Raw genomic sequence first — 26,730 nt, forward strand, 5'->3', positions numbered from 1 at the left:
TCGAGAGCAAGTGGTGCAAATCTGCACAAATTGCAGATTTTGCTCTCGGGGACCTGTACCTGGCGGGAGGGACCGGTCCCTGTACGCGTAGAGGTGGGCAGACTGCTGTCTGCCAGAAGTTTTGCTCTCGGGAACCGGTCCCTGGCGGGAGAGACCGGTCCCCTTACGCATGAAGGGCTGGCCTGAGGGTTCTGTGCGAAAGGCTGCTCTCGGGGACCGATCCTTCCCTAGAGGGACCGGTCCCCGCACCCGAAATCTGCCCAGTCTGGGCAGCGCAAAAGAGGCAAAGTGGAGGGGTGTTTTTTGCAATTAGGCAATGAGAGGGGTTAAGTGGGCATTTCCTCTCTCTCTTTCTCTTATTTCCCTCCAACACACACTCACACACTCTCTCTCTCTCTAGAAGGAAAAGAAGGAGAAGAAGAAGGAGAAGAAGAAGGAGAAGAAGAAGGAGAAGAAGAAGAAGGAAAAGAAGGAGAAGAAGATCAAGAAGAGGACCACCATTGTCATCTTCTTCTTCTTTTGCTTGGGACAAAAGCTTGGTAGAGATAAGCTTTTGGCTCTCCCATGGTAGAATGCTAAGGATGAGTTTATAAACCCTAGAAATGGAATTTATTGAGTCTCTAGAAGTAGTTGCTCTCATTTATCACATGAGTAAATGCTTGTTCAATGCATTTTGCAACTATGTGGATTCTAGGGCATCCAAAAGAGGGTTTTTGCTTGTGAGGGATTTTGATCTAAATTGACCTCTCTCTAACCTAATTGTTAGGTCTACGAACGCGTTCATGCGCTCGGTTTGACGATCCGTCGAGGCTACGAAGAGATATTGGTGAAAAACCCATTTTTGGCTTCGTTTTCGCATGGAACTTCGAGGAAGCTTCCAAAAATCATGAAATCGGAACCCTAGCCTTTTGGTAGCATAAGAAGGTGGGGGGTGTCCATCCCGAAGCAATCGGATTCCCTTTTATGTCTAAGTTCCATATGTTGATCATATTCATATATTGATATTATGCATTATAGGATTAAGAGATAGTTGCAATTCTAATTCCTTGCATGCTTTCTTAGTAGTGTAGCATTGTAGACTTGACACATGGACTAGGGATGCATGAGGATTGGGTCTTGTGATATGGAATCCTATAGTGGCATAAAGAAATGAACTTGGACATGTAATAGTCTAGCAGAGTGGCATTTGGATTAGTGTAATAGAAACACTAAACATGAATGAGTGGCATGTCAACTAGTAGAAAACATTTACTACGATGATTGAACAAGTGGCATCAAATCTAGAGTAGTAAACATGACACGATTCTAGGGATAGTGGAGTTCCCGAGTAATGAATTGTGCATTATGAACTATGCAGCAGAGGCACTGTGACCTTTGTAGATAGGGTATCCTCTTGTGAGGATTGGATCATACTCACTGGTCTATTTACACTTGGTGTGGTCATTCCGCTCAAGTAGTGGTCTCCGAAGTACTTCACGATAGGGGCAGACATAGTTGTCCCGCAGACGGTCTCGGTGTGCGAGTGCAGATTCTCCTCACCTATTAGATTTGAGAGTGAGACGAGGGCGTAACCTTCGGGTTAGCCAAGCAGACTGGGCAAAGAACATGAATGGCATAGTAGATTTGCATTCATACTTGAGTGGATATATTGTATGTTAGTAGATTGCATAACTATGTTGCATATATACTCATAACATTATACTTGCATGATAGTAAAATTATTGCAAAATGGACATTGCATGCATTGCTTATTATTGAAGGCATGGTAGAATATAGTTACAGTTTATTTCTACCTATCTATCTATCTATCTATCTGTGCCTGCTTAGACGTAGTGGAAAAATCGGCGGAGTCGGCGGCCGAACCCACTGGGAACTATATTTATATAGTTCTCACCCCACTTTGTTGCAGGGCCGAGTATGAGTTCGCTGGGCAAGGACCGCGGCAAAGGCATAGCGCCCTAGGTAGTTAGTAGCTTCCTATATGTATTTAGAGTACCCTCGTGTACTAGACGATGATGATGTATATTTGGATAGATGATAGAGAGCTATTTATATATTTTGGAGGTGAACTTGTATTACATTTTGGGAGATGAAAATATAATTAAAAGAATTAATGTTGAATGGTTGTAATAGCTAGAATATCTCTCTTTATTCACTTGTTGTACACTGGTGGTTCTTGTTCTTACTTGTTAGCACTTGTGGTGCTCTTGTTGATCGTGTATGTAATGAATTTTTATTTTCTGGGCAAATTCTTGTACATGATCTTGTTGCTTAGCCTTGGGCGGACATGGGAGGTGCTGTCCGTTCGGCGTCTGTTCGACGCGCCCGAACCGGACAAAATTGGTAGCGGTCTCAGGGCATGACACAGGCAATTTTGGAGCATCCTGAGGGCATCATCATCGCGGATCTCAATCGGATGGCCGGTATCGAGCCACTTGATGATGTATCTCCTACTAAGCTTGATGTTGATCATGGCCGTAGCGTAGATGTGGGCATGCATGAGGACGTGACCGAGAATGTCGAGGGAGAGGAAGATTGAGAGACCGTCTTTTTTTTTTTATTTAAATCGAACACATTGTATAATATTATATACCTATTTATTTAGTTCATATTTGTATGTCTTTTTATGTTTTTATTGATATTCACCGCCTTTAGTGCAAAACTCAGAACCCCACAAAAATTTGACTTAGTCCTGGCTGAAACATAAATAAGACGGTGAATTTGATTCACCGTCTTTATAAGACGGTGAATGATTCACTGTTTTATCTGTGTTTCAACACCAACTACAGGACTTAGAAAAATTTTTAGTAATTTTGGCGGGATTCGCAGGTTTTGCACTAAAGGCGGTGAATCGTTCGCTGCCTTATAAAGACCGTGAACGATTCGCCATCTTATCAAGGGCACAACAATAGTTGAAAGACGGACTTGAAAGGCAGATTTGCGTTGAGGCGTGGGATTTGCAAGGCGAATTTGCGTTGAGGCGTGAGATTTGCACTAAAGACGGTGAATGGTTCACCGCCGTCACAAGGAATATTATGAAGACGGTGAACCATTCACCGCCTTCATAGGAAACTACTGACGTGACGCCCACGTAGCGAAAGTAGGGTTAATTTTTCAAATAAAATTTTGACAGGTCATTTTGCAAATTTTAAATTTTTGGAGGGCCATTTTATAAAAAAGTCCTCAAATTCCGCTCGCTTCGTCTTCTCTCCGCTGTTTTTTGCGCGCAAGGCGAGAGCGGGGCTATGGCGGATAGGCGGCGCGAAAAACAGAAGCATCGTGACCGAGATCGAGAGCGGGAGCGGGACCGAGATCGAGAGCGGGAGCGCGACCGAGACCGAGATCGAGACCGGGAACGCAACAGGGACCGCGACCGAGATCGAGAGCGCGAGAGAGACCGGAAGCGGTCCCGCTCCCCGTCCCGCTCCCCCTCCGGCTCGGGCTCCCGCTCCCGCTCCCGCTCCGCCGACCGCTCTAGCCGCCGCCACGGTCATAACCACCACCAACACCACCACCAAAATCGCCGGCGCTCCCCCTCCCCCGAGTCCCACCGCCGCAAGCGCCGCCGCGAGGGCAGCAATGACCTCCCCCCCGCTGCCTCGGCCGAGCTTGCAGACGGCGTTCCCAAGAACCATAAGAAGCAAGGAGGTGGCAGCGGCGGCCCGGCGGACGGCGAGGCTGCAGCTGTCCCAACGGACGCCAACACAGAGGAACTGGAGATGATGAAGCAGTTTGGGATTCCGTTAGGGTTCGATTCCACCAAGGGGAAGCCCGTGCCAGGGGCCGATGTTAGCGGCGTGAGGGTGGTGACAAAGCGGCAGCCGAGACAATATATGAATCGCAGAGGAGGCTTTAATCGGCCCCTTCCTCCGGAACGCAACCGTTAGCACCCTGTCTCAGTTCCAAAGGTTAGGGTTTTCATGATTCCCTATGTTCGACTTCTTTTTTCCTTTTTCTTTTTTGTTTTCTTTTCCTTTTTCCTTGTTATATATCCTTTGTAGTAGTTTTGCCCATTTTCATAAACTTCCAAAATTAATGCCTCTTGATATCTAATTTTCACACCTTGATGAGGATGAATCCGAGGGTGGCATAAGATTCTAGCTTTTGTAGATAGGGGTGAAAATGGATCAGATACAGTCGGATATTAGACGAAACCATATTTGCATCTATGTTTTCTTTCGAATATGAATTTGGATGTGGATAATAATTGGATGCTAAATTTTTGTTACCATATCCGTTAAGAACGGATTCGGATATGATTAGATATTTCTTCGGATTTGAATATGGATCGAATTTGTATTCATATATTATTTGGATAATAATACATACTTACATTTTTGTGATGGCTCCTTTTAATTTCAAAATACCAGTCTATAATTTTGTAGTATCTTCAACAAATTTAGGGTCAAATCGAGCTGGAAAGACTATCCATAAAGAGGCAAACTTTGTGCTTAACTTTCTAGATTTGGAAGTTGCTTAGATTGAATTTGGTTCTTCTTAGCAAGCGTAAGTTTGTTGCCCAACAAAAGAAGTTGTCGGCTGTGTAGATTGTCTTCCATATTCTTTATGTTGACACTTGCAAAAAGTTATGGAAGATAAATATTTTTCTTTTGATTAGCTTGACTTGTAATGAATTAGGGGCATCTTTGGTTGATGATTGGAATGAGAATAAGAAATGAAATTGGATTTCATTGGAATGAGAAATAGAATGCGGAATCATCCAAACATGGTTGGTATATTATTGGAATGAAAATCGGGATGGACAATTGGACACCTAAGATTTGAGAGAGGCTTTTGATTACGGGAGAGGAGAATGTTTCTTTTTTTACTATTTAAGCTGCAAAAGAGTGAAATCAACGAATAAGCATATTAAATTTATGCCGCAACATAAGAAAATAAATCATAGTTCAAGTTTAGCGGCTTATGCATTCGAGACCAAACAAACACACTCTAATTCACTCTAATTTCATTCACAACAAGATGCATTACAAGAGAAAATAAGAGTTCGATCAAAAAATTGTTGCAAGTTTGGCGTAAAAGATCCATACGATCTCCACCACTCAGCTATTGATATAGAATAGAGTGAGTCAATAGTTAAATTTTGCTTTCAATAATTGAGTCCTGCTATGGTGCTTTTAAAATCACCAAACACTTGGTATTTGTAAGTTTTCTGCCGTTAGATCTACCCATTTGACCATTTTCACCCGTTAGATTTTACTATTTAACCACCCACCCACTCAACCCTAGGGGATCACTATCATCCTAATCGCACATCACTTAATCCAAGGGCCGAAAACCTACAAGCACCAATGACTTGGTACTTTTAAGAGCATAGAATCTCAATTCTCTATAATTGTATCACAATTTAGAAATTTAGAATTAAGAAAACTAATAGTATACAAGTAATAGTATATGTGGTGACTTTGTATTTCTATGTCGGATTGCTTAGTCATGTCCAAAAAGGTCGCATGCTCTACAACACGCTTAGTTGGTCTTTTATTTTATCTTATTTCTCAATTCTTGGAACCAATCACTATAGAGTCTTGTATAGCCCCGACATAACTTTGTCATCTTGCTCGATACTTGGATTCGAGCAAAAATATGTGAGATTCAAATAAAAACCAGCAGCATGCATTGGGTGGAGTTGACATTCCCACCTATCAGCTATGTTGAAAATTTCAATATCTTTTTCTTCCTTCTCATTGGATGATCTTGCAATGGCTTCCTTTGCTTTATCCATGACCTTTTAGATGTATTTCATTGAAGATCGCTTCTCGCAATCAGCTAATTGTAAAACACGAACAAGTGGACCAAACACTTTAGAGTATATATTATATTAGTCCAAAATGTGCGGATCATTACTATGCTAGTAATTCTTGTCCGATTGTTGCTTCGCTTATTTACTCTTGGTCCAATCTTCAGATGTAAACATCTTCCTCAAGTTATCTTTTTGATGGTGTGATCGTTGAAGGTTGAGAAAAGAAGTGGCAAATGTTGTTATGCCGACCTAAGCAACTCCTTTTGGCCCGTGAAATGTCTCATCATATTCACCACACTTGTGTTGTTATGAATATAGAGCTATTCAAAGTCATTGCTCTTTGTATGGTTCTATGCGCTACTGGCATCTTTCCGATATCCTCAGGCATTAAACCAATGCAATGGGCAACACATGAAGTCCAACACAAATTTGGTCTCTTGACTTCTAACAATTTCCTTAAGGAAAATTGGAATAAAGAGAGATTATAGCTATTAGTTATATGACTATTAGGCATAATATCTAATATACTCTCAAAACTTCAAAAATATCTAATATACCCTTGGTTGACCAAAATGCCCTTATTGATTTCCAAAAATCCCTTCAAATGTCCACAAACTCTGAGGGTTACTAATGGAAATTGGGTTTAGAAGGGTATTTTGGTAATTTCAAGATAAATTTGAAAATTTTGAATAGTAAGGGGTAAATAAGCAAAAGCCCCTAAATATGAAATACGAAGCATAAAAAATTAGTAGTTAAAAACTGTGGGAGATCGAAATCTTACCAATTGCTACATTAGCTGATTCGATCAGTAATAACTTGCACAATAATTGCTTCCCCAACGGGCTCTTTCATTGTACAATAATTCAAACATTCTTTCCCTATTTTAATGTAATTAGGAGCATCAAAAGATCCAAGAAATATTGTGCCTATTGGAGAGTTCACTAGAATATTTATCAAGGGTCTTTCTCTTCTATCCTTCCACGCATCTGACATTAAAGAGCAACCAGTTCTCGCCCATTCCGCCTCATAAGACTTCAAAATATTTCTTGTCCTCTTAACCTCCTTCAAAAATAAAAATTCGTAACTTACATGCGAACGGTGGTTTTATGGCGCAACCATATTGCCCAATGGACTCAATTGCTACTCGAAGACTATCATAATTAATGGCATTACAAGGTATCTCGGCATCATAAATCTATCGGGCAAAGTCTCTAGAAGCTTTCTCTATCAACTCCTTTTTACACGCATTATTTATTGTGGCTTGCTTCAGCTTCCCATCCTTTCTTTCTTGAACCATCTTCTCCTCATTACAAGTGAAATACCGAAATGGCACAAATGGTTAACCTTGGCTAAGTGGTGGTATAATACTAACCACCACACCTCCCTAGGGATGACCCTATTTCAGGCTTCGTATGGGTACCCTCTGCCCACATACGCAGTAACCAATCTAAGCATACATATGGCCTTTGGTGGAGGAATGGAGTCGGGAAAGGGACAAGGTGATAAAAATCCTAAGGGAAAGGCTTAGCACAGAACATGATGAAACAAAATGCTGATAGGAGGGTGGACAAGGAGTACTAGGAGGGCGAAATGGTTTACCTGGAGCTTCAGCCCTACCAATAGAGCAGTGTCGCACTGCGGCGTAATGTCAAACTTACCTCGAAGAACTACGGGCCCTTTAGAATCTTGGCACGAATAGGTCCGGTAGCTTACAGGCTGCAGCTTCCTGAAGGATCAAAGATCCATCCCGTGTTCCACATTTCACTAAAGCGGAGGATCCCGTCCTCCTCCCAGATGTCACCTACTGTACCGCTAATAGGCAACGAGGGCTAGCTTTTAGCATGACCAGAGAAGATACTGGATCGTCGGATAGTGCGGAGGGGGAACATGGAGACAACTCAGGCTCTCATCAAGTGTAGCAACCTGGACGAGGCGGAGGCCACATGGGAGGACTACTGGAGCATCAAGGCTGTTCCCCGATTTCGACCCTTGAGGACAAGGGTCGTCTTAAGGGGGAGGGAGCTGTAACACCCCGATGTGATCAAGACAGGCAGAGCGACCAGAGAGGTGAAGGAGGAAGAAGAGCGACCAGAGATGGGGAAGAAAAGGGCAAAATCCAACATAATCTAGCATCAACCAAGGGCCAGTGGAGTAAATAAATATCAGCTTAACGGGTTGGGCAATATATAGGAGTGGAGTGGACACCATGCGGGTTGGATCCATCTGCCAGAAGAAAACAAGTGTGGTATGGGGGCGATTGGTGAAGTTCCTATATTGCTTCGGAGGCTCTGGAATGGTTAGAAGTGAGTTTTGGGAGTGTTCAAGTGTTTTCGGCGCAAATTGGGCGCGAAAATGGACTTCGAGGTGTTTAGTCTGCTGGAACTGCAGGTTTTGTGTTGAGTACCGGAATTAGGATGAGTTCCGGTACGCAATACAAGTGCAGAAAAACCAGCTCTCGGGTTTTGCGGAATTGAGCCTGGGGTACCGGTACTAGAGGCCATGTACTGGTACTAGAGGCTGCATGCCGGAACCCAATAGATGACCTAAAAATCCAATGTTCAGGTTCAAGAACCAAGTTGTGGGTACTGGTATTGGGGGGCTCGTGTTCCGGTATGCCAGTTCGAGTATCGGTACTTAGCTCTGCGAAGTGCAAAATCTGAACTGTTGCAAATGTTAAAGGATGGAGGGCTTGTTTGCAATTATGAGAACCTATAAATAGGCCCCAATGCATTCTCACCCTTTTGCATGAGAAACCCTTTTCATTTTCTCATTTTCCCTCAACTTTTCTCTTTCTCTCTCTAGAATCTCTCCAACAAAAGCACATTGGAGGAGATTTAAGGCGTTTGGAGCTTTTAGGGAGAGGAAGCTCAAGAACAAGTGGGAGCTTGAGGTGCAAAAGTGGTCAAGGTGAGTCTTTGTGAAAATATGAGTTAGGGTTTGAATTAGCTCTCTTATAAATGGTATTTTTGGAGTCCTTAAGAGATGTTAAACTAGATTAATCCATGAATCCCCAAGAAAATTGGGTGTTTGTTGAGGGTGTAAACCCTAGGGCCAAAATTAGGGTTTTATGGAAAATGAGGTCTATGGTGAAATTGATCTCTTACTTTCTTAATTGAAGGGTAAATTGACGCGTTGAGCAACTTAGATTGGAGTTTCTACGAGCCTACAGTGTTCTATTGGGAAAATTTGCCATTTTGCTTTCGTTAGTGTTGGGTCAAGCTAAATCGGCGACGATAAATTGCGGGACTTGGGTTCTCGCATCTTGGCATCGACTCGAGGTGGGTGGTGCGATCCGAAATGGTTGAATTTCTCTTTATGTTTAAGTCACCATATTGATCATGTATGTGCATGTGTAGAGATCATGCATAGTAGGGTTATATGGTATTATGTTGTGAATTTCTTGCATGTTCCTAAAGTAAAGTTAATAACTTGAATCGAGAATTGAACATTGGATACGTGAGAACCCTATAGATGCATGAACCAAAATGTGAACCTAGACGATATAGTACACTGGTGACATTTATAACTAAATGAGTTATTTAGCACCTTGTAGCATTGAATGCTAGGGAATGGTACATCCCGAGTAGTATGACCTTAGTTAGCATGATATCCTCAAAGTTAGAGGATTGGATCATCCTCACATATAGTCTCATTAGCTTGATGGTGGTCGTGCCACCTCAAGCAGTGAGCTTCGGAGTTGTCACATCTAGGCGATAGCGGAATTCTCCCCAGCAGACGGTCTTAGCGGGTTGTAGCGGAATTCTCCCCGACTAAAGGGATTTGGTTTGGTGAGTTGGGCTTAACCTATGGGTTGGCCGAGATGATTGGGTTATGGCATAGACATGACATGCATCATGAGCATAGTAGGTTGTTTATTTACAATTTCATGTTACAGGCATAGTAAATGCATTAGTTATGAATTATATTTCCTTTCCTTACTACTTATGCCCGATTAGACCTAGTGGGAAAGTCGGCGGGGTCGGCGGCCGAATCTACTGGGAACTTCTTTTAGTTCTCACCCTACTGTTTTGCAGATCCTAGCACTAGCGGAGCGGTCGAGGATCGTGGCAAGGGCATAGTGCCCTAGGTAGAGGACCTCCATGCTTTAGTTCTACCCTATGTTGCTACCTTGTAAATGATGAGAGAACTTGTAGAGGTCATATTTTGAGAGATGAAAAATGTATGTAATGACAATTGGAGAAAGTTGTATTTTGGTTAATGTAATTAAAGGTTGGTTGTTTGGTTGTAATGGCTAGTTATTATTCTCACTCGCTTTTGTATTTTTGCCCTCGTGCAAATCATGTATATTGTTGTTTTGCCGGGCAAACTCTTTATACATGTTGTTTGTTGAGCCTTGGGCGGACAGGGAAGGCTCTGTCCGTTCGGCGGTCTGTGCGCGCGCCTGAACTGACCAAATGGGTGGTCCCGAGGCGTGACATCGTCATCAGCGAGTTGCGACGGGTCTGGGATATTACAAAAAGCTGTAAGGAATCAATTGCACTATGATACTATGGTAACCACGGATTGAAGTGCCGGCCCGAGCCCTTCGCTTCCACCACAGGCATCCACTTTTTTCCACATTGTTTTTCCCAAATTTGTTGCACTGTGAAGCTTTCAGCGAATCAAGGGAATAATATCGAACTTGATAACCAAATTTCAAGGCATATCTAGCATAAAATTCTATTTTTTGAATTAGAAGGTTGAAAATATTGATAAAATTAACTAAATTAAATCAATTGATACTTAAATTTATTTAATTTATTTGTCATATAATTTATTGCTAAATTTTATGGGTAGATCTAACAAATTTTTATGATCCACTGCAATGATCTATATAGAATTAAGTAGTCATCTTTCTGTAAAGATGTAAATTTATATAATTATTGTACTTGTGAATTTTATTATTATATTTTAATTTCTATTCTCTATANTCTGTAAAGATGTAAATTTATATAATTATTGTACTTGTGAATTTTATTATTATATTTTAATTTCTATTCTCTATAAGGTATAGTTGTACTATACATATAAAAAAGCTTATCATTATGTTAATTGGTGAGTGTAGTAAGTTATATATAACCAATATTCGTAATTATTTGACTAAACCTTTCAAAATAATATTATAAGAGCTTATTGGGACAAAAGAAATTAAAATAAGTCCATGCCAAAGCGTACCATTAGGAGGTCGTGCGTATTCATCGGCACGCAAGCGTGCCACGTGTTGGCACAGAAGCGTACTTGTTTTGTACCGTACTAGGCAAACAATGGCATGCCCCTGTGCCACGACACTTTAATCCTTGACGATAACCATAAGCAAGGAGAATTCATCATAATACAACAATGATAATAACGAAGTATATACTTATGCATTTATGCCTCTTAAGTACTCCAACTATTCAATGGTATCCAATCTAACCATCTGTTGGTCGCAGGGATCCGACCTAAGCTTGCCAACAAAGCATTGCCGAGAATTCACTGCCACGGTTACCTCGTTGTGTACAAGGCCGCGTTGGCCATCACCGCTTCTTGCCACGCAAGCGTGTGATTGTCATGTTCGCTATATAACGACTACCCACTTTGGAGGGACTTTGGGAACACGACCACCAAAAGTGTCTATCTCAATACCATTGTGCCGCAAGCTATAGTCATATACAATGCTTAGGGTTAGTGGCAGATCCAATAAATATATCAATCTCGACGCCCTCTATAGGCAAATATGTCAATCACAAAAGGGTATGCATCAATGCCCCTACAAGGTGATATCAAATCATGATGCCCCTACAAGGCAAGGTCTGCTACTACACGATACATATCCACATACGAAGATCCCAACTAGCATGCCCCTAATGTCAATCATAAGTGCCTCTACAACGCGAGTTGAAATCTTGAGTTCTTCAATGATGGTTTCCTCTATAAGGCTGAGTTCTAATCTTGTATGTCAAGTACCTCTACCAGGCGATCAAGTATAATATAAAAATCATGAACTGTAGATATCACTAGGTGTAATGTCAACGCTAGTCATGCTAGTTAACAACTGAATTCAACATCTATCCTATCCTCATGCAAGCATATATTAAGGGCATCACGACCATATCAAGGGTGAAGAAAAGAGAAGGATAGAAACAGTGGAACTAAATGGTGGAGCAGGACCATTCTGGACTGAGTACCTAGCTTGAACCATAACTAGACGTCTACCACGCATCTTTGGCTCAACCTTCACTTGGTCCTAAGGAGAAATACAAAAACATCATAAACTCCTCTAGGGTTCCAGAACTCAACATACTACTAGATATATCCAACCAAGAGGCCTCAAGGCTTCAAAGCTTGAACTCTAGCTCAGACACACTAAATACACATTTGCCACACATGTCTTGGGGTTTCCCAATATAATCAAAACTCCACCAATTTGGGGATTCTCCATCTTTTCTTAAGAAAATTTTAGATTTTTCCACATGATGCTAACACTACGTCTTCAACACAAAGGAACCCCAAATCAACTCCGAAATTCTCACAACATGAAATCAACAAGGTCGATCCCAAGAATTTAGGAGTTCAAGAGCAACTCACCTAGATTCACAAGCTTTTCCCTTTCCTCCAAGAAAACCTCGCCTGTGTTGAGGTCGTCTTTTACTTCTCTCGAAGCTCCTACTCTCACCTACGCGTACTGAGGAGCAAGAATTTGGCCTCCGTTTCCTTCAAAGCTAGAAGGAGAGGGAGCAATGGAGTAGAGCGTGAGAGGGGGTTGGAGAGGGAAGAGAGCAAGAGAGCGAAGAGGAGAGGAGATTACGGCTTCTTCTCTTATGAGATTTATATAAAGAGTGGTTGTAACAATTGCAACTTAACCCAAGAGTTGCAACATTTTGCATGAAAGAGCCCTTTCCTATACATAGCTTCCCGCAGAGGAGAATCCGCACTTGCCCCAGGAAATTCGGATCTCGAAGGTTCTCTAGACTATTTTGCAGCCGAAGTTTGAATCCCTCAAGGTCTAGACTTTGACGCCTCAAGGTCAGGACTTTCCATCCAAAGTTCGGATACTGAATGTTTTCTTGCACGAAAACTGCTCATGGTCCAGACTTCCTCTGCAAGGTTCAGATTCTTAAGTTTTAGAAACATAAAGGTTTGGACTTCCCAATCAACGTTCAGAGTCGGACTCTGAAGTTTCAATTTTCAGAAACTTCGTTTTTGATCCTTTTTCATCCAAACTTCGCCTTAGGCTACACATCTAAATTGTGTTTGCGTGGGTTTCATCTGTACTTTATCCTATTTGAAAAAGTTTAGTATATTACACTGAAGTTCAGTATATAACATAAATTCTTGTAGTTATTCCAATTGATGTTGTTGGCGCTTCTAATCCAACCTATATAAGAGTTTTCAACCCATCATTCCAATTAAAAACCATCAAATTGTAAAATCTCAATTTAAACCCTAATTTTTCATATACTACCAAAATCCCAAGGATACCTAAAAATCTCTAAATTAGAGGCTCAAATCAAGTGGACTTATCTCTAAAACGAGATTAATCCACGTTCTAGATGACGAGATTGAAGATTGGAAGCTCCAAGCTACTCTTCTTCATAATCCTAACTTCATCTCCAAGTTGCGAGGGGTTGAAGCTCGTAGAAGAAAGAAATAGGGAAGAAGAAGATTAATCAAAAAAATGTGAGAAGTAAGGAAGAAGAAGATAGAGATGGTGGAGGAGGTATTTTGCAAAAATTTTCTTGTGAAGGAGAGAATAAGGAAAAAGAGAGGTTGGGGTGTTACACCTCAATCGGAGGCGCACTCGCAAGGATGGAGAAATCCTGAGCGGAATGTCGTCGATGACGATCAGTGCCGCGGCCGCCTCCTGAGGTGCAACCGATTAGGGAATCCCCAACTGGATGGCACCGATGATGATGAGCCCTGATCCGAGGCTCCCAGGGTGGGGCATTCGTCGTGCCTTCTCGATTTGACAATGGTGATTTCCCCACTACGGAGATCGCCGGAGTGGCGGGGAATTGCCAATCAGGGGTAGCAAGAAAAGAAAGGAAGAGAAGGGAAGAGAGAGAACGAGAGTGAGGGAAGGGTGAGTGAGAGAGAGAGAGAGATAGAATGAGAGAAAGTGAAGAGAAATTTTCATTTTCAACTAACTCTGAATTAGTTACACAGTTCCTATTTATAGGCCCACTGGGCCCAAGAGTAAATGTAAAGTAAACTCAAAAGAATGGGTTGGACTCCGGTGCCTCTTGGGGTTCTGATCGCCTGGGCCTGGGCCACTGGAAGGCGTAGCGGCGGAATCGGTAGATGAACCCGCTCCATCTCCTGGCCTCTTACCCACTCCGAGGTTCCGACCCTGGGTAACCCTAGAATCGCCTCCTGTTCTCTCTTCCTTACTAGTTTCCTACTTGAATTAGCGCCTTAATTCCTCATTATTCCTTGCAGTTGTAACAACCCTACCCCCTTAAGCCGAGCCTTGTCCTCAAGGGTCGAAGTTTGGGAATTGCTTCTTGAGGACCTTATAGTCTTTCCAAGTTGCTTGCTCCACTGGGGTATCCCGCCACCGAACCAATACCTCTGTTGCCGCGCTTTTGTTTCTGCGGACCACGCGCTGATCTAAGATCTCCCCAGGCTCCATCACTATATGTCCCTTCTCTGCCACTGGAGGTAATTCCGGCGAAACGGGGGTTGAAGGAGCGAGGCCAGGCTTCAGTAACGATACATGGAACACGGGGTGAATCTTTGCCCCTTCAGGTAACTTCAATCTATAAGCCACTGCTCCTATCTGGGCCTCGATCTCAAATGGCCCGTAGTACTTGGCCGTGAGCTTGGAGTTCCTCCTGCGAGCAACCGTTACTTGTCGGTATGGCTGCAGCTTAAGGTAGACCCAGTCCCCCACCTTCTATTCTTTCTCCCGGCGATGTCTGTCCGCCAGTTGTTTCATGCGGTTTTGGGCCATTAGTGTCACGCCCCAATCCCCGCCTATTTGGTCGGGTTCGGGTCATGTCAACAGATGCCAAACGGACAGCATCTCCCCTGTCCGCCCAAGGCTCTAACAATAAGTATAATTAAGCAATCAACCAAAGTAATTTGCAATTATACAAGGCTTGCGCGAGGGCAAGCAACAACGAAAGCGAATGCTCTAAGCTAAACATACAACCACACACAATATTTGATTACATTTAAACCAAATACTTGTAACTAAAACTATTACATCTTTTTCCATTCAATCATAATTCTTTATATTTTTGTCATTCTCCAAAATACATGATATGTTTTCAACTTTACAATTCTAAATCAACAAAATAAGTTGATACATGTAGGCAAAAGGAATGACTAATGCATAAGTCCCGGTGACCACTAGTTATGGCGCAATACCCTTGCCACGGTCCTCCGCCGCCCCGCTCGTGCTCGGACCTGTAGGGTTAGTAGTGTGAGAACTACAACGAAGTTTCCAGTGGGTTCGGCAACCGACCTCGTCGACTTACCCAATAGGTCTATTCAGGGTTAAGTATTTTAAAGAAATGGAATAGGTAACCATGCTAATGCTAATACTATGCCTGTAAGAAAGATGTTAGTGGATATATAATCAAATATAGAATGCTCATGCATGCATGCTTAATCCATAACTTTACTTTGGCTTTTACCCAATCTTGCCGGTTAACCTTGTTAACCTCAATAACTCACAACCCAAAATCTCTTAATAACGGGGGACTCGAACCACCCTAGGGACTGTCCTTTGGGGGGACTTCACCACGCCCAGTGGTGACCAACTCCGGAGCGCACCGCTCGAGGGGGAGCTACCTCCCTCAAGCCAAGACTTATCGTGAGTATCGATCCAATCCTCAACTTGAGGATATATAGCCACTAGTCACAATGCCATTGTCATAATAGGTTTCTACCTATTTGTTCATGCTACTTTTCAAGTCATACGTGTTACAATGTCACTATGGTTAAACTATGTTTAACAACCAATTCCTCAATGCCAATCATATCTCTATTGTCAATGTCACCTTTGTTTACTATTGTTCAAGTCCAAGTCTCACATTCATACAACTTTAGGGTTTTACCATACATGTCCATTATGGTTCTATCATTCTCTATGTTCAACTACGTTAGAAGCATGTAAATGAAATCAAATCAAGGTTCACATGTAATTTAACCCTACTATGCATGAATGACTATACATCAATATACTCAATAAAAGGTGAAATAAACATAAAGGGGAATCCGATGATTCCGACGTGCACCCCCCACCTTGAATATTGTAGAAGGGTTGTAGTTCGACTTTCGTGATTTTAGGACGCCTCTTCCGCGACCTAAACCCAAAAATAAAGCCAAATTAGGCCCTATATACAAGATCTCATATCTACACTTTTCGTAACGTTAAACAGAGTTGTCCCACGTGTCGGGAATACCCCTAATTAGGTTTCCAAGAGGTCAATTTACCTCGGAAACAACCGGAGGCAAAAGTCCCAAAATCCATGCCCTAACAATGCCATAATGGGATTTCTCCTAGATTGATCTTATCTCTAAGCAAATGATAGCTTAGAATCATCTAGGAAGCTCTCTAATACTATTACCAAGCCTCTAGAACCATTCCTAGGGCATCTGCTTTGGATTCTAACAATCCACCATGAGAGGGTTCCAAGAAAACCATGTTTTCATGGTGTTCAAGGTTCTAGCATACCTCTAAAGCCTCTAAAGAGACCAAAACTCCAAAACTTAGGGTTAGAATCCTAACCCTAGAGCTATTCTTGCACAAAACTCACCTTGGCCACGAGCTCACCCAAGTCCACCTTGTTGGAGAGCCCCAAGATCCTCCAAAGCCACCAAAATCCCACTCCAAAGCTTCTTCTCCACCTTCTCCTTGCTCTAGGGTATGCTTTCTAGAGAGAGAAAGAGAGGAATGAGAGAGAGAGGAGAGTGTGCTGTGGGAGAGAAGGAGAGAGAGTGTTTTGGTTATAATATGTTGCCACAATAGCAACAAGACCCCCTAAATTCTTATAATTGCAGCAGACCTCAAAGGTGCTGCCAGACCAAAGTGTACCGGTATACGTGATGCTGTCACCGGTAACACGATTACGCAGAGGCCAACCCGAGAGCAATTCTCCCAGGTTTTTCCAACGTGTACCGGTACACACCAGGGGTGTCATCGGTAACACAGGCAAAATTTCTCAAACCCGAGAGCTTCTCCTTCTCGGCTTGCAATGCTGTACCGGTGACAACTCGATGGTTGTACCGGTACACTTTGCTTCAAAATGCAATTTTGTGCCGTTTTCGATTCTGTTTTGCGCTGTTCGATGCTAAAACCTTTTTAACATCTCTTAACTCATTCTTAACCCTTCCAACATAGTTGGTATGCTAATTGAAACTTGTCCAACTAATTCTTTCGCGCACTTTAGTCGATTTGGCTAAAGTTCGATAATTTCCTTCGAGGTTTCAACATCTTACATTCTCCACCCCTTAAAATTAGTTTCGTCCGCGAAACTAACTTAATTGCAATCTAAACTCATACCTCACTCCAGCTCCTCGAAGAGATGAGGATGACGCTCTTTCATTACGTCCTCAAGTTCCCACGTTTCTTTCCGATCGTCGTGTTCACTCCAATGAACTTTAACATACGGAATTTCACGGTTTCGTAGTTTTCGCACCTCCCGATCAACGATGTACGTCGGGAACTCCTCGTAAGTCATATCCTCTTGAAGCTCTGGCACATACGAGAGAATATGCTCCGGATCATGGACATACTTGTGGAGATTGGATACATGAAATACGTCGTGCACCCTCGCAAGCCTTGGTGGTAATGCCACTTTGTAAGCCACCGCACCAACCCTTTCCAAGATCTCAAAGGGTCCGAAATATCGGGGACTTAGCTTCCCTCGGACATCGAACCGCTTAACTCCTCGCATTGGCGATACTTTTAAAAATACGCGGTCTCCAACCGCGAACTCTATGTCTTTCCTTCGCTTGTCGGCATAGCTCGTGTCCAGATTGCGCCGTCGCAAGTTTTTGGCGGGCAAGGCGAACTTTCTCCTCCGCCTTCCGCACAACCTCGGGGCCAAGAACAACTTTCTCGCCCACATCGCTCCAATGAATCGGCGAGCGACATTTCTTTCCATAAATGGCCTCGAATGACTCCATCGCAATACTTTCTTGATAGCTATTGTTGTATGCGAATTCCGCCATCGGCAAATGATCTTGCCATCCGCCCTTATAATCAAGTACACACGCCCGAAGCATATCCTCAAGTATTTGAATAGTCCTCTCCGATTGACCGTCACTTTGAGGATGGAATGCCGTACTAAAGTCAAGCCGTGTGCCCAATGCATCTTGCAAGCTCTTCCAAAAATGCGATGTGAACCTCGGGTCCCGATCCGATACAATAGATACCGGAACCCCGTGAAGTCTCACAATCTCGTCGATATAAACTTGAGCTACTTTGTCTCTCGACCATATAGTGTGGATCTGCAAAAAGTGTGCCGATTTTGTCAACCGGTCCACAACTACCCAAATCGCATTATGTCCACCTTGGGATCTAGGCAAACCCATTACAAAGTCCATTGCGATATTTTTCCATTTCCAAACGGGTATAGGTAGACTTTGCAACTTTCCCGTTGGAAATCGACGTTCCGCCTTGACTCGTTGGCACGTGAGACATTGTGCCACGAACTCTCCTATGTCCTTTTTCATGCCCGGCCACCAATAATGTAGCTTCAAGTCTTGATACATTTTAGTGCCGCCCGGGTGAATGCTATAGGGAGATTGTTGCGCTTCTTGCATAATCGCCCTCTTAAGATCGTCATCCTTGGGCACGCACCAACGATTCCGATATCGTAGTGCGCCATCGGTCCCAATGCCAAAATCATCGGCACTACCGCTCTCAACTTTACCCCGCACCTTTTGGAGAAATGAATCGGAAACTTGCATATCTTTAATTCTCTCCAACAAGGTCGGTTGTACAATCAATGTGGCAAGTGTTGCCGGCACTCCCGGCGCCACAACCTCAAGACCAAACCGTTGCATCTCCTTTTGCAATGCCGGTTGGGGTGTAATTGTCGTCGCCAAATTCTCCGCCGACTTTCTACTTAGGGCATCGGCCACGACATTTGCTTTTCCGGGGTGGTAGAGAATCGTGGCGTCATAATTTTTTAGCAACTCCAACCACCGCCGCTGTCGCAAATTTAATTCCTTTTAGGTGAACAAGTATTTGAGACTCTTATGATCGGTGTAAATCTCACAATGCTCACCATACAGGTAATGCCTCCACAATTTCAGTGCGAAGATGACCGTCGCTAGCTCAAGATCGTGAGTCGGGTAGTTCTTCTCATAGCTCTTCAATTGGCGCGAAGCATATGCTATAACTCGGCTATTTTGCATCAAAACACACCCGAGACTGATATAAGAGGCATCACTGTATACTACATAGCTCTCCCCCAGCGTCGGGAGAGCAAGCACCGGGGTCGATGTCAACCTTGTCTTCAACTCCTCAAAGCTCCGCTCACATTCGGGGCTCCAAACATACTTCACCCTTTTGTGCGTAAGGCGCGTCAGTGAAGTAGTTATCTTGGCAAATCCCTCCACGAACCGCCAATAATAGCCCGCAAGTCCAAGAAAGCTACGAATCTCCGCTACACTTGTCGGACGAGGCCAATCTTTAATTGTCTCAACTTTCTTTGGGTCAACCGAGATGCCATCACCGGATATAACGTGACCCAAGAAAGTAACTTCCGAAAGCCAAAACTCACATTTCTTTAGTTTTGCATAAAGCTTTTCTTTTCGGAGTTTCTCCAACACGATCCTCAAATGCTCCTCGTGTTCTTCCTCGGTCCGAGAATATACCAATTCGTCGTCAGTGAACACCACGACGCACCGGTCCAATAGCGGACGGAAGACTCGATTCATTAAGTCCATAAAAGCTGCTGGGGCTTGTAAGCTCGAATGGCATGACTGTGAACTCATAGTGGCCATACCACGTACGGTATGTCGTTTTGTGCACATTCTTGGGCCGTATTTTCAACTGATGATACCCCGATTGAAGATCGATTTTAGAATATACCCTTGACCTTTGCAACTGATCGAATAGATCATCAATCCTCGGCAACGGGTATTTGTTCTTAATCGTTACTTTGTTCAACTCGCGATAATCAACGCAAAGTCGAAGCGTGCCATCCTTTTTCTTCACAAATAGCACCGGAGCTCCCCACGGAGACACGCTCGGCCGCATGAAGCCTTTATCGAGCAAGTCTTGCAACTGGGCCTTTAGCTCCCTTAGCTCAACCGGTGCCATTCTATACGGAGCCTTCGAAATTGGCGCCGCCCCGGGAATTAAGTCAATGACGAACTTGACTTCCCGGTCTGGTGACAATCCCGGTAACTCTTCCGGAAACACATCCGGATACTCGCATATTACCCGAATACCCTCAAGTTCCGGGTGCTCTCTTTGGGCTTCAACCATTGTCGCCAAGTAGGCTACACATCCACCCTTAATCATCTTCCTCGCTCTCGCCGCCGATACGGTCGTCGCGAAGCGCCTACTTTTACACGCCCGGTATACTAATTCTTCTTGGTTAGGCTCACGAAATGTGATCACCTTACTTTCGCAATCGATGACCGCGTAATACTTGGAGAGCCAGTTGATCCCCAAGATTACATCGAAGCCCCACATTTGCTTTAATACCAAAGGGTCGATCGGCATGATCCAATCGCCTATATGTACCAGACAATTCAAACACTCGTCATGTACATGGAACGAATGCCCAGGTGTATTCACCGTCCAATAGTCCTCATTATGTGTGACCTCTATGTCATGAGCTAGTGCAAATGATGCCGATATGTATGAATGCGATGCATCTGTGTCAAATAACGCTCTAGCTCGAGTGCCTTTGATCAAGATAATACCTGCCACAACGTCGTCGGGAACTGGAATCGGCTGCTCCTCCACCTGAGTGGCAAAAACCCGCTCACTAGGTGCTCGAGAAGCCTCCGGCTGACGAGGCGCTGATGAACGTCCAGCTGATATAACGGGCGGTAGTCCGCCCAATTGTCGGGGTGCATACTGGACTGAAGCTGACGACGGAGCTGGGGATGTGCCGCCCGGGCACTCTCGGCTCATGTGCCCCTGTTGGCCGCATCGGAAACATCGCCTCTCCTGCTGTGGGCAAGTAGCGACTCTATAATCTCCGCTGCATATCACGCACGGGTAGGTAGTCGTCTGGCTCCTGCCTCCCCGCCACTGTGATCGCTGAGGTCGCGGGGGTCGCTTAGAGCTCGACTGCCCCGCAGACCCGCTAGCTGCCCTTTTCTTGGACTTATCCCTTTCCTTGTCCTTCTTGAATGCTTCGCGCTCCTCTTGCGCAATAGCATTACCGTGCTCCACCCAAAGCGCGCGGTCAAGTACCTTCTCATAGGTCTTTAATCGGAAGGCGTGAATGACCTTGAAAATCTCGGGTCGCAACTTGCGCTTGAACGCCTCCGCCCGGTCCCTATTGCCGTGAACCAAGCTCGGCACGCAATTGACAAGGTGCATGAACTCCCTTTCGTACTCCCGCACCGTTCGGCCCCCTTGCCTTAACTTTCGGAAATCCTCCTTGATTTTCCTTTTGTCGCTCTCGGGGAAATACTCCATCAATAGCATCTCCTGACACGCCTCCCAAGTGATGGAAGAGGAATCCAACGAGCGATTTTTCTTCGCTTGTGTCCACTATAACCTCGCCGACCCCTCGAAGCAATGGGCCGCAAGGTGAATCTTATCCTTCTCGAGGGTGTAGATATCCTCGAACAAGGCCTCCATCGCGGCCAGCCACGACTCCGCCGACCACGGATCCTTCACATTGCTGTTGAAGGGTGGTGGGTTGAATCGCTTGAATGCCGTCAGCGCCGCCAACGATCGCTCCTGCTCAGCCTCAAGTACATCGGGAATAGGAGCCGATGAACCTGATGCCGTCGGAGGAATAGCCGTCACCGGTGCCGCCGCCACCGCCGGAGGTGGTGCTACAGGAGCAACAAGTGCGGGCGGATCCCTCGGCACAGATGCTGTTGCCGCCGCCTGTCGCGCCACCAACTCATGGAGCTATCCAATTTGCTCCCCCTGTTGCCGCATAGCCCCGGCCAATGCCGCTACTTGGGCTTGCAGCTCGCGCACTTCATCCGATCCGGTCTGCTCGGGCACTTTATCAGGCAGTGCCGGAACAGCTCTACGCGTGTAGCGTCTCGGGGACGTTTGTTCCTGAAACGTAACACACGCATTAGTTGTAAGGAAGTGAATTCTCGAAATCCGAGGATTGTACTTCATCCAGGATCGACTGACTGTCGAGAGAATACCCCTTTGTGGGAGTTAAGAATGTCCAAAACGCAAAAAGTGCCTTGGAGTTGAGTCCACGAGAGCAAATGATGCAAATTGCATCATGGGGCTGATGTTGCTCTCGGGGACCGGTCTCTGGAGGTGAGAGACCGGTTCCCTTGGCCGGGTGTTGCGGGGTTGCTTGATGCAACCGGTCCCTGGCAGGGAGGGACCGGTTCTCGAACGTTGTCCCAGCGAGAAATGCCAAGAAATTGGCTAAGTCCTGAGAATCAAGCTCTCGGGGACCGGTCTCTCGGGTGAGGACCGGTCTCCCGAGGACCGGTCTCCCGGGGAGAGATCGGTTCCCGAACGCGTGGACCCGAGGGAAGCTCTCGGGGACGGGTCCCAAGTGGGGGAGACCGGTCCCTCCGCACGAAAATTGCCCAGTAAAGGCTGTGCAGGGGATGAAAAGTTGAGGGGTCTAAATGCAAAATGGCCTTTATTAGAGTGGGCTGAGCCCTCTCTCTTCCTCACACTCTCTCATTCCACTCCTTCACTCTCATTTCTCTCTTGCTCCCTCTCTCTCTCTAGAAAGGAAAGAAGGAGAAGAACAAGAAGAAGAGGAAGGAAAAGAAGAGGAAGATAAGGAAGAAGAAGAAGAAGGAGATCAAGAGGAAGGCTTTGAGCACCTCCATTTCCCTCCCATCTTCCTATTGGTGTAGCTCTTGAGGTAAGCTACTAAACCCTAGCTTTGTAAACTTAGGGTTTTTGGGTTTTATGCCTTGGAATGGGTCAAATGGACCCTAAGCAAGCTTCTAAATAGATCAATCCCAAGGAAATCTAGGGTTTTATTAGTGGGTTGCTATATGTGCAATCTAGGGCTCCAAATGGGGGCATTTTGTAAAGTATGAGATTGATCTCATTTGAGGCCTTGTAAATCCAATCGATAGGTGCCCAAACGTGGGGGCGAAGTCGATTTCGCGATTCGTCGAGCGGGCTTGGAGCAATCGGCGAATTACGGTCGTTTCGGCGTTACCTTGGACCAAGGAGGGCTAAAGCCTTTTCGCAAAGCTCGCCGGGGAGCGTTTCTAGAGCCTCTACGTTGATAAAAGGTGGGGGGGTGTCATCCGAAACTTTTGAACTCCTTTCTATGTCTTAGATTGCATTTAATCTCATCTCTTCATGTTGCATTGTAGGATTGCATAGTAGCTCCATTCCTTATGCTTTTTAATTGATAACCTAGTGTATTTGGAACGCTTGGTAATTTAGATAGGTGAGGATTGGATCGAGACGTGAATCCTATGGTGCGAAAGAAAGGAGATGAACCCGATGGGGGTATTGATGACATAGGAAGTAGTGGATAGTGTTAAAGAACACGAGTGGCATCCGAATGATAAATGATGACGAGTGGCATTAATGTAGTGTAAATAACACTAGAGGTCGATGGACCTAGGGATAGGTGGATCCCTTAGAAAAATGCCTTGTGAACAATGAATTTAGAAAACTAAATAGCATTGCATGAATGTCGGGAGCCGATGATTCCGCGATAGTCGTTGACCCTAGTGTAGGGCGTCCTCACTTGGAGAGGATTCGATTGGGTTATTGACTCTAGTTGTAGAGCCTCCTCACTTGGAGAGGATTGGATTGGGTGTTGACCCTAGTTACAGTGTATCCTCACATGGAGAGGATAGATCTAGCTCATAGTTTGCGTTAGGGTGGCATAGCCATCCGATCCCCACATGGAGGGGATTGTCGTCGAGTACTCCGGAGTGTCGCGCGACTAGGACAACTTGGAGGTCCGGACCACATAGAGGTCCGCAGACGGTCCCGGGCCTGGGTGCACTTGGAGCTCCCTCCCCACTTTGGGATTGAAAGATGAGTTATGGGTGAGCCCTAGGCCCTCGCCACAGATTAGGTAAATGAAAGGTTAAAGGTTAATAAATGTCATTGAACATAGCCATTCGAACATGGATCGAATTTTTTAGCATGATAGCAAACCTTTATTATATGATGCATGCATTCATACTTATGATTATGGGCATAGTAGCATAGTTTTTCTTACATTTACAGTTTTCAGATACATATCTATCTATCTATTTGTTGTTACTTGTGCCCACTTGGACCTAGTGGGGAGATCGGCAGAGTCGGTGGCCGAGCCCACTGGGAACTATGGAAGATAGTTCTCACCCCACTCTATTTCCAGTGGTAGGTTCAGGATTGTCGAGGGAGGACCGCGGCAAGATTAGTGAGGCCGTGGTAGTATAGTAGCTTTCTTTTTGCATTAGCACGCCTATGTATTGAGAGAGATTCATGTAGGTGAGGTTGGAGAGCTATGTATTTTGAGGATCAAATGTATTCCTTTTGGAAAATGATGTAAATGTAAAGAATGCAACTATTGTAATAGTTAGTAAAGTACTCTCTTTATTTCACTCGTATATCTTGTGGATTACTTGCTCTTCTTGTTGTTGGCACTGTTCATGCCCTCGTTGAATGTGTATGTTTAGAATTTAAAGTCCTGGGTAAATTCTTGTACACATTCCTGTTGTTGAGCCTTGGGTGGACAGGGGAGGTGCTGTCCGTTCGGCGGTCCGTCGCCGCGGCCGAATCGTGCCAAAATGGTAGTGGTTTCGGGGCGGGGCGTGACATTAGTACTCGACACACGTGACTCTTACACGTTCCAAATAATTACCCAATTAAGTGAAAGCAATAAAAAATAATTATTTTCAACTCTCGGTGTTATGTGGTCGGCCGCCCCACACAATCCCCTTAAGTAGAAAACAAATTAACACTTGAATTCATCTTTAATTCCTTTTAGAGAAGTGCTATCATTAACCCAATCAACTAGCTTTCGCAAGTACCAAGTTCACATTAAACGTTTCCTAAGTCTCTAAGGTCTCCAATCCTAGGGTTCTTAAGTCCATCCTCTTGCTTTCTTCCATCCGCTCTGATACCATTATATCTGTCATGCCCCAATCCCCGCCTATTTGGTCGGGTTCGGGTCACGTCAACAGACGCCGAACGGACAACATCTCCTCTGTCTGCCCAAGGCTCTAACAACAAGTATAATTAAGCAATCAACCAAAGTAATTTGCAATTATACAAGGCTTGCACGAGGGCAAGCAACAACGGAAGCGAAAGCTCTAAGCTAAACATACAACCACACATAATATTTGATTACATTTAAACCAAATACTTGTAACTAAAACTATTACATCCTTTTCCATTCAACCATAATTCTTTACATTTTTGTCATTCTCCAAAATACATGATATGTTTTCAACTTTACAATTCTAAATCAACAAAATAAGTTGATACATGTAGGCAAAAAGAATGACTAATGCATAAGTCCCGGTGGCCACTAGCTATGGCGCAATACCCTTGCCACGGTCCTCCGCCGCCTCGCTCGCGCTCGGACCTGTAGGGTTAGTGGTGTGAGAACTACAACGAAGTTCCCAGTGGGTTCGGCAACCGACCTCGCCGACTTACCCACTAGGTCTGTTCAGGCATAAGTATTTCAAAGAAATGGAATAGGTAACCATGCTAATGCTAATACTATGCCTGCAAGAAAGATGTCAGTGGATATATAATCAAATATAGAATGCTCATGCATGCATGCTTAATCTATAACTTTATCTTGGCTTTTACCCAATCTTGTTGGTTAACCTTGTTAACCCCAATAACTCACAACCCAAAATCCCTTAATAACGGGAGACTCGAACCACCCTAGGGACCATCCTCTGGGGGGACTTCATGCCTAGTGGTGACCAACTCCGGAGCGCACCGCTCGAGGGGGAGCTACCTCCCTCAAGCCAAGATTTATCGTGAGTATTGATCCAATCCTCAACTTGAGGATACATAGCCACTAGTCACAATGCCATTATCATAATATGTTTCTACCTATTTGTTCATGCTACTTTCTAAGTCATACGTGTCACAATGTCACTATGGTTAAACTATGTTTAACAACCAATTCCTCAATGCCAGTCATGTCTCTATTGTCAATGTCACATTTGTTTACTATTGTTCAAGTCCAAGTCTCACATTCATACAACTTTAGGGTTTTACCATACATGTCCATTATGGTTCTATCATTCTCTATGTTCAACTACGTTAAAAGCATGTAAATGAAATCAAATCAAGGTTCACATGTAATTTAACCCTACTATGCATGAATGACTATACGTCAATATGCTCAATAAAAGGTGAAATAGACATAAAGGGGAATCCGATGATTCCGGCGTGCACCCCCCACCTTGAATATTGTAGAAGGGTTGTAGTTCGACTCTCGTGATTTTAGGACGCCTCTTCCGCGACCTAAACCCAAAAATAAAGCCAAATTAGGCCCTATATATACAAGATCTCATATCTAGACTTTTCATAACGTTAAACAGAGTTGTCCCACACGTCGGGAATACCCCTAATTAGGTTTTCAAGAGGTCAATTTATCTCGAAAACAACCGGAGGCAAAAGCCCCAAAATCCATGCCCTAACAATGCCATAATGGAATTTCTCCTAGATTGATCTCATCTCTAAGCAAATAATAGTTTAGAATCACCTAGGAAGCTCTCTAATACTATTACCAAGCCTCTAGAACCATTCCTAGGGCATCTACTTTGGATTCTAACAATCCACCATAAGAGGGTCCAAGAAAACCATGTTTTCATAGTGTTCAAGGTTCTAGCATACCTCTAAAGCCTCTAAAGAGATCAAAACTCCA

At 44.2% G+C, this 26,730-nt stretch overlaps 1 protein-coding gene across 7 annotated transcripts in view; it reads left to right on the top strand.

Annotated features, from left to right (window-relative positions):
• The window catches only part of LOC109725888 (U4/U6.U5 small nuclear ribonucleoprotein 27 kDa protein), a 40,379-nt gene continuing 16,848 nt past the window's right edge, over nucleotides 3,200-26,730 (top strand). For 6 of the 7 annotated variants that reach the window (XR_002220363.1, XR_002220364.1, XR_002220365.1 and 3 more), the window contains exon 1: nucleotides 3,200-3,908. Coding sequence is in view for 2 of the 7 variants with exons in the window: in XM_020255285.1 (XP_020110874.1) it covers nucleotides 3,246-3,887 (642 nt within the window). In the remaining 5 variants the exon portion in view is untranslated. Of the gene's footprint in view, nucleotides 3,909-24,216; nucleotides 24,259-26,730 lie in introns of those variants that run through there. The other variant, XM_020255286.1, reaches the window with a different exon arrangement.

Source organism: Ananas comosus, linkage group 20, assembly GCF_001540865.1.
Source record: "Ananas comosus cultivar F153 linkage group 20, ASM154086v1, whole genome shotgun sequence".
Taxonomy (NCBI): Eukaryota; Viridiplantae; Streptophyta; class Magnoliopsida; order Poales; family Bromeliaceae; genus Ananas; species Ananas comosus.